General features: G+C 46.3%; 2 protein-coding genes across 5 annotated transcripts in view; both read right to left on the bottom strand.

Annotated features, from left to right (window-relative positions):
• Nucleotides 1-606: 606 nt before the first annotated feature.
• On the bottom strand, nt 607-3591 carry LOC105290432 (SCAN domain-containing protein 1-like). Of its 4 annotated transcripts, none has more exons than XM_011357535.2 (2): nt 3444-3591; nt 607-1485 (listed from the first exon to the last, which is right to left on the bottom strand). In XM_011357535.2, exon 2 carries the CDS (start codon nt 1453-1455, stop codon nt 1003-1005), a length of 453 nt encoding a protein of 150 aa, XP_011355837.1. In that variant the 5' UTR covers nt 1456-1485; nt 3444-3591; the 3' UTR covers nt 607-1002. The 4 variants fall into 4 exon arrangements, with proteins under 4 accessions (XP_011355837.1, XP_011355838.1, XP_011355839.1 ...); XM_011357536.2 differs by having other exon boundaries at nt 610-1485; nt 3398-3581; XM_011357537.2 differs by having other exon boundaries at nt 610-1464; nt 3398-3581.
• A 4821-nt stretch (nt 3592-8412) lies between these two features.
• The window catches only part of LOC105290660 (chymotrypsin-like elastase family member 3B), a 13513-nt gene continuing 10144 nt past the window's right edge, over nt 8413-11781 (bottom strand). Inside the window, exons 7-10 of the mRNA XM_011358024.2 lie at nt 10525-10661; nt 9998-10140; nt 9181-9333; nt 8413-8498 (exon numbers count right to left, since the gene is read on the bottom strand). Coding sequence (XP_011356326.2) covers nt 8481-8498; nt 9181-9333; nt 9998-10140; nt 10525-10661 — 451 coding nt within the window. The 3' untranslated portion in view covers nt 8413-8480. The remainder of the gene's footprint in view (nt 8499-9180; nt 9334-9997; nt 10141-10524; nt 10662-11781) is intronic.

The raw sequence follows: 11781 nt of genomic DNA, 5'->3' as shown, positions 1-11781 counted from the left end.
AAACTATACATTCCCTTAAAACTAGGTTTTTTATTTGTATTCTAGCATCTAGAAGAGTCCTAAAGGCACAGGAAGTACTACACAAACCCCAGGAGTATGGAGCTAATCAGCCCCTAACCCAAAAGATTAGTTGCAAATTGGCACCAAGTTTGTTACCAGAGCAGATCTGCAAATCCAAGAGCCCAGCCAGAGGCAGAAAGGTTCTTCAGACTGGGTCATGCTGGGGAAGCAGCTGCTGTTTACTCTCTCACAATCATAGATACTGCTCGTCTCAACTGTCAACCAAAGTACAGGTCTCTGTACCCACAAAGCCAGGATGACCTGTTTCAGGAAGAGCAGAAGAGAACCGTCAGACGGCATTAGAGCGAGTTCTCTTGCAGGAAGACAAGCTGTAGAACAAAGGTGACGGAAATGGAGAAAGCAAATTGAACAGCTCTGTGTAAGAGTTACTTACCTCTTATGACCCCATTTTGTCCAATTTAAATTGACTTTGAAAACAAAGGACAGGCCTGTTCCTAGTTCCAAGCTCAATGAATGCCACAGTCATAGCTCACATCTACTCCTGATAATTCTCACCTTTTCAAATGCTGACACTAAGAGCTAAACTGGTAAATTACCACAGCACATTTTTATTAAGGACCAAACTTTAACATATCAAGGACATCCCAAATGAGTTACTTCTTTGGATACATAAAAACAATAAATTAAAGCATGTCACAAAGTGCAAAAAAAGAGGCATTCGGCAGAGCAAAACAAGCAGCAGGCTGATTGTCCCAACAAGAAAGCAAAGAAACTCCTTCTGGAGTTCACAGTCCCAGAAAACAGAGCTGCCTCAGGCAAAAAGAGGTCCAGTCGTGGGCTCTGATTCTTATTACAACTAGTTAAAGGCAAACTCAAAAAAAACAACAAAAAAACCGAGGTTCAGATTTCTGATTGCAATTGGATCTTGCAACAAGAAAGAACCTTTGGTTAGGTCTCACAAGTAGAAGCAAACGGTGAGACTTAGCCAGTGATTCTGACCCCAGGCTGACATCTCTGCGCCCAAGCTCTGAGCTCCTCGGGCAAGACAGCCTGGAATTGCTCCTGCACCAGCATTTCCACAATCTGCTCCTTTGTGTGAATATCAGGTCTCAGCCACTGTCCAGCGAGCTCCTGGAGATGTCTGAGGACCTCCCTGGGCCCAGCCGCATCCTCATAGCGGAACTTTCTGAACCTCTGCCTGGAAGCTGCAGGGTTGGGAGGATTCCTTCGTGGCATGGCCTCAACATCTTCCATACAGTCTTCATCGAAGCTCTCTGGTGGATGCCTAGAAGGCTCCCGTGGAAACTGGATCTGGGGAGCCGTTATTAGCATGTCTTCTAGCTCCTCAGCCACCATCTCATTTGGTGGTGGCATTATTTGACCATTCTGGACTTCTCTATTTCTTTGTGTCTCCGAGTATCCTTCAGTCTCCATTCTGGAACTCTGGAAAAAGATGACAGACTCCTAGGCACAAAGAGAAAAGTCAGGGACAGCAAAAACAGACCAAGCCTGTTAAAACCACCCTGATCTCATGGATCTGGGCCAGGACCAGGGTCCATCAGCTTTCTACTGTTAACAGGTTTTTTAACTTTTTTAAATAGATTTAATACCTGTAAAATGCCAGAAAAAAAAGGTTTTGCTCAATTTGAGTTAGGGTCCCAGTACAAAAGAGGGGTTATTTACAGGAAAACCACATCCTATGTTAATCAATTTAAAAAAAAGGGGGTGGGGGAGACTCGAATGACAGTGATGTCTAAACTTTCACATTAGGGTGTGTCCAATCAAGAGTATAACCCCTACGATATAGTCAGTTTTCAGAGAGTATCTTTTTTCATTAAGGACGAATTCCTCTCTAGTCTACACAGAAGTGTTGACATTTAAAATCGCTCCCACCTTAGAGACTCTCAAACCTGTTTCCTGTGTAACAATTGAGCCCACAATCACCAACACTTACCAGCTGACCTGCATGAACTAGCCCTCAGCTCCTAATCACCTCTTCTCTAAAGCTTCCCTGAACCATTTTCTAGTATTGATTCTAAACCTTGTAACTTGAATATTCTTGGAGTACAGCAATTCTATTATCTGGGGTTTTGCTCATCCTCAAAAGCTGTTACTAACTAGAGTGATGAGAGCAAAAACAAAATAGTACCGTAACTCAGGGGTGCTTTGGATAAAAAGGAAATATTTAGTCAAGGAGAGGTTAGATGAAACATTGTGGGAAAGAAAAATCTGGGAAAAATCAAAGAGACTGTCAACAGGGAAATGATTAAATAGCCATTCAATGAGATATTGTGCAGCCTTGTAAAGAATGAAGTAGGCCTATGAGTGTTGATGTGAAGGTATCCATAACTCATCACCCCATGACAAAGGTATAGATCAACATGTGTAGTATGATCTCATCTATGGAAATTAAAAGTACCCACAGATAAGCTTCTATTACCTGATTTACCCACAAATACCTGATGGTTAGCAAATAAATTGTATTTACTTCTGAGGGGCAGGAACCAAAAGAGGGAAACATTTTTCATTTAATATTTTCTGTATTGTTTCCTTCTTAACTACACTTCTTAACTACTCTCATAAAACTCAAACGGGAGAAAATTTTTCGGGCTTTCTCTTCTTGCCCAAAACCTTTCTGAGTGAAAAACCCCTAACCCACGTGGGAAAACACCCTTTCAGTAATTCTAGTTTCCAGCATCGAGGACTTTACAACTCCAGCTTCTAGGAAAAGTCTGACTTGTCAGCAGGCCTCAAGGTTGGCTCTGAAAGATGGACCCAGCTATAAATCCTATCAGTTTCAGACCACCTGCCAGACACAATGCTTAACCTCACCAGTAACTAACCCCAGTTTTCTGAGCCCTTACTTCCTGACACTATGCTGAGCATTTTACATTCTCTTCGACATGCTCCTCTTAGCCACTCAGGTTAAAATCCAGATACGACTCTCTACTGCCCCAGTTGTCTCTATTAACAACAGCAACAGCTGCTACTATTGAATTTTACAGGCCAGATACTCCGCAGCTCTTTCTCATCCAATCCTCCTGATAACCCAGTAGGACTGTTACTGTGATTTCCATTCAGATAAGCAAACTGAGGCTCGGAGAGAGGGACTTGCCTGAAGTCACAAGGCTAAGAGGTGGTGGGAACACAGCTGGCGTCTAGATGGGGAACTGAGCCCGACTCCTCCCACCAATATGGGCGCGGCTCAGAGGGCCTAGGTCGGGCTGGAAAATGCGCTTCTGGGGATCCAGAACCGGGACGTCCTCTTCCTGAGTTGAAGTGAGGCCCAAGGCCACGCCAGGGCAAGCAGCCCGCAGATCACAAGGGCAGACCCTCCTAAGGCCGGCCGACGCTGTGGCGCCCGCTCCCAACATACCACGCGCGGAGAAGGGAAACGGAAGGCAGGAGAGGGGGCCGTTCACCTGCGCAGGTGTCACTTCGAAGGGCGGGGAAAGGGGGACCACAAGCCCCACAACCGACTCCAGGAAAAAGAAACCACCTCCTCGGTACAGAGCTTTGTAGCCCACCGCCGGAACCGGAAGTTATAGCCTCCCCGGAAGTTGGAAGTGGTAGGAGACTAGGGCCGATGGAAGGGGAGTGGGTCGCTCTAGGCCTCGGCGGCGCTGCCCAGCTTCATGGTTTTAACCCGTGGTGGTATGTTTGGCTTCCTCAATCCTTAGTCCTTGCTTCCTTGCGGAGCCTTGTGTACATCCTAGGCAGCTTTTATGCTTCGGGTAAGTTCTTTGTTTTTCTGAGCCGCAGTTTACCTAACTGCAAAATGGAAAGAGGATGAAGCGGGAATTGAGACATTTAGGAGCCTGCCGGCAGCCGAGTCAGCGCCGCACCCAGAAGTTACACCCTTGAGTTTTTGCACCACCCAGAGGGGAAAAAAAAGGGCTAGGTGGCTGCCGTTTGGAAACAGTAGTTCTCATGGAATCACTCCACGTAATGCATTGGGCACAGTCTGTTAAGTACCCCTGTCTCAGTCTACCCAGACAGACTGGGCATGGGGTTTTTACAGTCTGTCCAGGGAGAGACCCTATACAGATAGGGGGCTCAATCTGACCCCCATGTGCCTGTTCTCCCAAGACTTTCCAATTGCTGATGGTTAAGAACCGAAGTTTTAATTCATACTGCGTCTGGGTTTGAGTCTGGGCACACCGGTTATCTTAGATAGCACACCCTGTAAGAGAAAGTGCAAAGATGCTAACCAAGGCAGCCCTTCCGCTTGGCTCTTAACCCTGAAGGAGAAGGGACCTGGCTGTTAGGAAGAGGCACTCAGGTGGCTCATCTCTCTTTTGATTGGCCTATCCAAATGGGACAGGCAAGAGAATTAAGAGGGGCACCCCAAAGCACCTTGCTGGGTTACCACCCCCAAGAGTCCATGTGACTAGGGAAGAGAAGATGTGCCTTTTGTCTACACTACCACTGGTGGTCAGTGAACTCCTAGATAGCCAGTTACTCCAGTGGTTGGAGAACCAGGGCTTTTTGCTATGGCCCCACCCCTACCTCTCCTAGCAACTGGGGTCCTTTCCCCACTCACTCATATAATGAAGTTTCCACCTTTCACTTCTTCTCAGCCTTGGTTTCCCCATCTGTAAAATGAGATGGTTGGACTATATTAAAGACTTCCAATTGTCCTGTCTCCAGTAGCTAAAACTAAGCACAGCCTGGGCAAACATTTGTTGAATGACTAAGTGAGTAAATGAATGAAGAGAGAAAGCTTGAATTTTATGATAAAGCCAATCTGATATAGACCACCAGGGACATAGGTGTAGTTTTAGCAGAGTTAGGTTTATTAACTTGATGCGGCAAGCACCCCCACAGGGACCATGGTGCGTCTCACTAAATAAAGGAAGAAATAGGCTTATCATAGGATTTGAGAGGAGAGTGGAATTTAGGTGAAATTGAAATGAAGCAGTGTTGATAGGCTCAAAGCAAATCTGGCTGTGTGGAAAGGGTTAACATCTGGCTTGAGCTGAGAAGTAGACTCATAGTCCTGTTTCCTTGGACACCACAGAGTTAAGATAAATATAAACTGTTGTGTCCAAAAACCCCTTATCTGAGGCTCTGCACCTGGGTTGGTAATCCACGCTGCTTCTCTGTGTCAAATCTGTCTCCAGCCCCCTAGATGAGAGGGAGATGTTTCATTCTCATTGATAGGATTTCAAACAGCGAAATTTCTCAGCACTACGCTGTCTTCGGTGTTAATTGACAAGAGAAGAATTGACAGATTCACCTTTGACAGGAATCCCTTGATGTGAGGGCCATCGAGAGCTCCAATCTTCCCATTTTAATGTAATCCCAGCTCCTGGGGCCCCACATCACTCTTGGCCTCCATTAGAATACTGAGTCAAGCCTTCATACCTGCTTGGGTGTACTTGTCAACTCCCCAGCCAAACTGTGGCCTCATTGAAGACCTGGCCCAAGTTTGGGTTATTTTCTGCTGCCCATGCCTAGCATGGAATACCAGTAGGTGCTCAATTCATGTCCACTGAATCTGTTGACAGGTTTTTCAAATGCAAAAAAAAAAGCAGAAGGAAGCATATCAAAGTGATAGTAGCAGCTGTGTAAGGGAGACAAGAATGTGTGCGATTTTAAAAACTTTCCCAAAATAGAAACTTCTAAAATGTAGCCCATATTAATGTGCTGAAAAAAGAAAAGAGGATGGAATTGTTGACTCTTTTAAGATTAAAAAATGAATTCTTGACACCTTAGTGATTTTAAAATGAGAACTAAATGGTTAACATTATATTATTTAAAAGAGAGCATTGTAATACTGATCCTTTCTCATTTTTAAAAGGGAATTGAAGTATCGATATTGCGCTTTTTCAAAAAGTGGGTTGTTCTTCATGATTTAGAAAACAAAAACAATAAATTGTTAGCGTTGACACTAATCATTATTCAAAATTAAATTATTTACTATATGGTTTTTGAAGAATTTGATATTGTTGTGACTTGGAGATTAAACTAAAGGAAATTGAATTACTGATAAAATTGTTGGCATTTCTAGGTAAGATTTCCTCTCTACTGCCCATGAACGAGAGGGGTGTTATAGCAGTTCTCAGCCTCTTCCTGCGGCTGGATGGAGGCCCCTTGAGGGTCCACTGCCCAGCCACAGGGTGGAGTTTTACATGCTTGATTGCCCTTTATCATAAATTATTTTGGAAAATTGTCTCAGGGCCCTTCCCTGACCCATTAGGAAGAAGTAGATACTCAGCTTTTGCAACCCCGCAGTGCTTTGGGAACACCTGTCAGTTACATATGTCACCAGGCACTGTTTGTCTCAGTACAAATGATTAACATATGCTGGTTCCAGAATTTTTCCCATTCTCTCCCACATTCCCATGACGCAAAGGTGTCTGCTTTGCTTGACGAAATCCCTTCCTTGCCCTCACTCAGGCCTTGCCATACCAGCTTTTGGGCTTTCGTAGGAACCAGAGTGGTGGTAAGGGCTGTAGGAGAGTTTTGTGGGGGAGACTTGAGATTCCAGGAGTGGTTTTAGGAGAAAATTGTGGGGCAGTTGTAATGAATGGAGACAGTAGATGGGAAAAAGGGGGGGGCGCTTTTTTGAGAAGTATTGTCGATATAATCACTTTGGAGAGCAATTTGGCGATTGGGAAAGTTAAAAAATGAGCACACTCTCCCATTTTAGGAATATATCTTAGAGAATTTCTCACACATGTGCACCTGGAGGTATGTCCCAGGATGTTCACTGAAGCACTATTTGTAATCACAAAAATTGGCCCTACTGTAAATGTCCATCAGTAGAGGGAAAAAGATAAATAACTAGTCTAGAAAACTAGCAGCACTGAACTAGAGAAATATACATCGGCCGGGATATATCCCAAAAACATAATGTTGAATGAAAGAAGCAAGTTGCAAAATCATCCATACAGCATAAAGACGTGCATGTATTTTTAAAAACCAAAACAATGCAATATGTTATTTGGATATTTATATATGTGATAAAAATATAACAGCATGGAGCAGAATGATAAACACCAAGCTCATTTTGTCAGGATAGATTACAGCCATGCTTCTGTAACAAACACCCAAAATCACAGTTGCTTATAACAAGAGTTTATTTCTTGTTCTAATGTCCATCAGGAGTTGGCAGAGGCTCCGTTCCATGCCTCTTCAGTCTGGGACCAAGCTGACCTGTAGCTACCAGTTGCCAGGGCAAAGGGAAAGAGAGTTTGGCAAATCACCGTCTCTCAAATCTTCACCTTGATCAGAGCAAGCCACATGCCAAACCCAACTTCGAGGGGGCAGGCAAGAGCTATCCTACCATGTGCCTCAAGGGAAAAGCAGTAATAAGGTAGATAATCCCACACCCATGATGATGGTGATCTCTGGGAAAAGTAAAAAGGAGCATCCACCTTAACTGTAGCAATTATTTTAGAAAATACGAAGCAAAAATATGAAATTTTTTAACTCTAGAGGGAGGCTACATTGGTATATCTTATATTATTCACCATGTCTTATCTTTTAAACTTTTCAAAACTAGAAGTGTAATTTTTAAAGGGAGGGAACAATGGAACATTAATATTAAAAATTATATATGTGTATCCTCCCTGGGACCATATTTCCTTTCACGGTATTCAGGAGAAACATGAGTAAAAGAATTTCAGTTGTTTTTATGTTGCTTTTGGCTGCATGGCAGCAGTCTTAGACCTCAACAACAGCTCCCTGGGCTCCCACCTCGTTTTCAGCATGGTGTGTGCATCTCTGTGTGTGCCTGCTCCCTCCTCCCCATGCAAGGGCTCTCCCCAGGTTGTCCTACTCACCTTTGTACTCCCAGCCCTGAACTTGCCACAAAGAAGGTGCTAGTAAACCTTTAATAGATGATTCTGTTATGCTCATTTCTATCTAAATAATGAGCCATTTCAGGGCAGGAACCACTTCATCTTTCCCCTCTGAGCCCTCCTCTGGAACAAGGAATGAATGTTTGTTGAATGAATGAATGAATGAATGACCACAGTTCTCCTTCCCTAGCCCATCAATGGAAGCAGAAAGCACATGGCCCTTCCCTCTCCACTATGAACTTCCCAAGGAACTGGCAAAGCCAGGTTTTCTGCAGATTCTACCATGTTTTTGTGCCTGCATTGTAAAGCCAATGATTGTGTGTGGCTATATAGGGTGATCAACTTCCCATGGCTCTCCAGTTTTAGCACTGAAAGTCTCATGTCCTGGGAACACCCTCATTCCCAAGCAAACTGGGATGTTTGGTCACCCTATAGCAGCTCCCTTCTCTCTCTGCCTCATTTTTTTCTCATCTTCATATGAGAGTGTTGGATCTGGTCTCGTCTTTGCATATCAGATCTAAGATTTTAAAAACAGGCTGGATGGAGATACGTGAGTCAAAGAAGGAGGCAAGACTCAAGTTGGGATTTCCTAAGAGACCTTTATTTTTTTGGCAAAGAGTGTGGATCAGTACTGCCAGCCAGGCCTTGGTTCTAGTGGCTTGCTATGGTCTGGAAAAGAAGAGGGGGGAAAACCCAGAATAGTCTAGTTAGGAGCACAATTTCTGAAGCCAGGTGGAACTGGGTTCAACTCTGAGCCATGCCACTCATTAGCTGTGTGACCTGGGAGAGTGATTTGATCTCTCTGAACCTCAGTTTGCTCATCTGTATAATAGGGATAATCATAATAGTCACCTCATTGGGAGGTTTAATTAAATTATTAACTCAGGGGTTCATCACGGCACCAGGCACATATTTAAGTAGTCTATAAATGGTGGCTATCGCTGTTAGGAACATTTATTAACCCTCCCAGATGAGATTTGCATTCTCATTGAGGCCTGAGCCTTCCCTATCGCAGCTCTCACATTTATCACTCATTAATCATCTGTCCCTCATGAGGCAGCAGCCCTTTGACACATCGCTCTGTCCTCCATGACAAGAAAAGACCGGGACCAGAGGAGACACTTCATAAACACTTGTTGAAATAAGAAAGTTCAAAAGCAGTTCAAAGCTCCACCCAGAAGCCATCGAAGTTCTTAGGCCCATGTTGTAGCAGAAAACATCCCCAAACCCTCTGGAATGTCCCCAGGGGCCTCTCCACTACTGACCTTCTAGGACTCTTCGAGCCCCTCCTCAAGATCCGCTGTTCTTACTCAGCCCCCCACCACCCGTCCTGGCTCGCCTCCTTGCTCACCTCCTCGATCCAATCATTAAAGGCCGAGACACGCGTGAACACAGTGGGCTTCTTGCGGGTGTTGCAGCCAAAGGCAGAAACAAAGCTGGTCACACCATGGACCTGCCAGGAGCCATCTGCAGCAGGGCAGTTGAGGGGTCCTCCAGAGTCACCCTGGAATGGTCAGAGAGTTGTGGGGGGCTGAGCCATGTCTGAGTTTTATGGAATTGGTCCTGACTTTGGGGATTTCGAGAAATCTGTATTACTTGACCTCTATGAGCCTCAGTTTGTTCATTTGTGATGGGGAATAATATCTGTCTTATGGGATCTTGTGAGAATTAAATGAGATGATAAATATGTGATCTTAACATAATGCCTAATAGAAAGGAAGCAATCAATAAGTGGTAGTCCTCATTATTAGTACCACAGTTAACTATTAAGATTATTGTTCATACTCACTTTTAATACAATGAGAGTTTGGTATAATTATAACTTCAAGACAACAGAGTTGAAGGTGGCCTTAGAAGTCGTAAGGTCAATATCCTTTGCTATGCTGATGGGGAAGCTTGAGGACCAGGGAGAGACAGTGATTTGCCCAGGTCAAGTCAGTGTATGAGCTGGGACTGGAATCTAGAGGTTGTGACTCTCAGGCCAGGGCTGTGTGTCTGGATTAGGCTCACTCCCTCCCAGTCCCATCTGGCCTGGAGGCTGAATGGGGCAGGCAGGACACTATTTCCCCTCTGCCTTTAGGCAGATGGCAGTGGTACCCTAGGACCCTGCCTGCCCAGCTGAATGGCTATAGCCCAGCACCACCTCAGGCAGAGGAGAGCTGACTCACATTGCACCCAGAGCGGGTGTCCCCACCGGCGCACACCATGGTCTTCTTCAAAGAGATGCCCCACCAGTCCCACCTGGAGCAGTGCTTATAGTCCACCACGGGCAGCAGGGCCTGCTGCAGCTTGTCCGGGAGTGGCCCGCCAGCTGTGGACATAGAGAGCGCTGAGTAGAGCGGTCATGGGGTACAGGGCTTGGGCTGGGGTCTGGGAGTCAGGGCTGGGAGGCCCAGAGTGGGGTGGGGGTTCTGAGGCAAGCAGCCCTTCTGATGGAGAAGATGGGGACTCTCCTCCCACCAGGTTATATTGTCCTGCCTGCTTTAGAGGTCTGCACCCGGGACACAGAAGACAATAAAAAATGTTCAGTTGAGCACATTCATGTTTGGGAGGGTTGGCGGGGAGAAGGCTGCTTTTGGAGGAGCAATGTGAAAAAAATGCAAGGACTGGTCCTGGTATTGCCCTCAATCTTAGTCCCCAGGCCCTGTCTTCCTGCCCACTGCCCCTGTGGCCAGCTGGACGGATCAGCACATACTATAGAGACGGCCCCAGCCGCTGATGTAGCAGGGCGCCTCATTTGGCAGGATGTCGCCGGCAGGAGGGAGGCAGGCAAGCTGGACTGTGTCTCCCAGCTGAGCAGGGCGAGAGAGCTTGATGAGGGCAATGTCGTTGCTGGGGAAGAGAGAAGAGTCATAGGAAGCCTGGTCCTGCTGCCAGACCAAGTCCCGTCTCCCGTCTTTGCTCCAGGTATTTCACTGTTGGGCTGCCCCCGCTGCTCCTTTCTCCTCCGAATCCCATGCATTCTTAAGGCTAAGCAACCTTAGGAAGCCCTGCCAGTCCCCTCAGTGCACGCTGAACTGACCCTTGGCCTTCACAATTGTCCTCTGCTTTTACACCAGTGGTTCTAACACCCCAGCTGCATCAGAATCACCAGGAAGGCTTATTAAAACACAGGTTGCCAAGCACTGCCCCCTTCCCAGGTGTCTGATGCAGGGGGTCTCGTATTCAAATTTCTAACAAGTTCCCAGGGGATGCTGATGCTGCTAGCCTGGGGAGCACACTTCGATAACCCCTGCTCTCAGTCTTCATCCACCTGCTTGTCACTCAATCATCTCACCTGGGTCCAAGTTTTCTCTCCAGTTACCCAAGGAGCCCCATGAGGACAGGTCAAGGTCTTGATCATCACAGCCCCTCACTCCTGCACTGCACCTTCAGGGGTTCTATACTCTTCTTTGACCCTCTCACCAGAAAAGAGCTAAGCCACCCAGACACACAATTTTGCATATGCTTCAGGGGCTTAAGAGGCCCCACTTTGTGTCCTCACTCAGGGATTATCTCTTTGACCTTCACAACCACCCAAGAAGCCCGGAAGTTCACCCTTGACAAGTGGTAAAACTGAGGCCTAGAGAAGGGCAGTGATTTGCCCAGGCCCCACAGAGACTTAGACTTAGTACTGGAGCCTGACTCTCAGTCCCCTGCTCCTCCTTTTCCCACGGTCCCAGGAACCTGGAATGCACTGGGTGAATGTCTGTTGAATGGAGGAACCCTTGGATTTGAGAAAGGGGGTGTGCCAGAGGAGTCCTGGGTTCTGAGGCCAGCTAGCCAAATGGCCTCTGGGGAGTCCCTGCCCCTCCTTAGGCCCTGCTGTCCCCTCCATAGACAGGTTTTGTGTAGATATTCCTTAAAAGCTCTGCTGGCTGCGCCCCCTCAGTGTGTGGGACCTACACACAGGCAATTGGACCCAGCCCTACTCCCCTGAGAGTCTCCTCAGAATCAGCTTTGGGTCACAGAG

The sequence above is a fragment of the Pteropus vampyrus genome, unplaced genomic scaffold (genome assembly GCF_000151845.1).
Source record: "Pteropus vampyrus isolate Shadow unplaced genomic scaffold, Pvam_2.0 Scaffold36, whole genome shotgun sequence".
In the NCBI taxonomy this organism is placed as follows: Eukaryota; Metazoa; Chordata; class Mammalia; order Chiroptera; family Pteropodidae; genus Pteropus; species Pteropus vampyrus.
The sequence above is the reverse complement of the archived record's forward strand: the minus strand, read 5'-3'. Positions and strand labels throughout refer to the sequence as shown.

Excerpts from the sequence above, each read along its gene's own strand:
- LOC105290432 (XM_011357535.2), bottom strand. The coding sequence starts at position 1,455 with ATGGAGACTGAAGGATACTCGGAGACACAAAGAAATAGAGAAGTCCAG.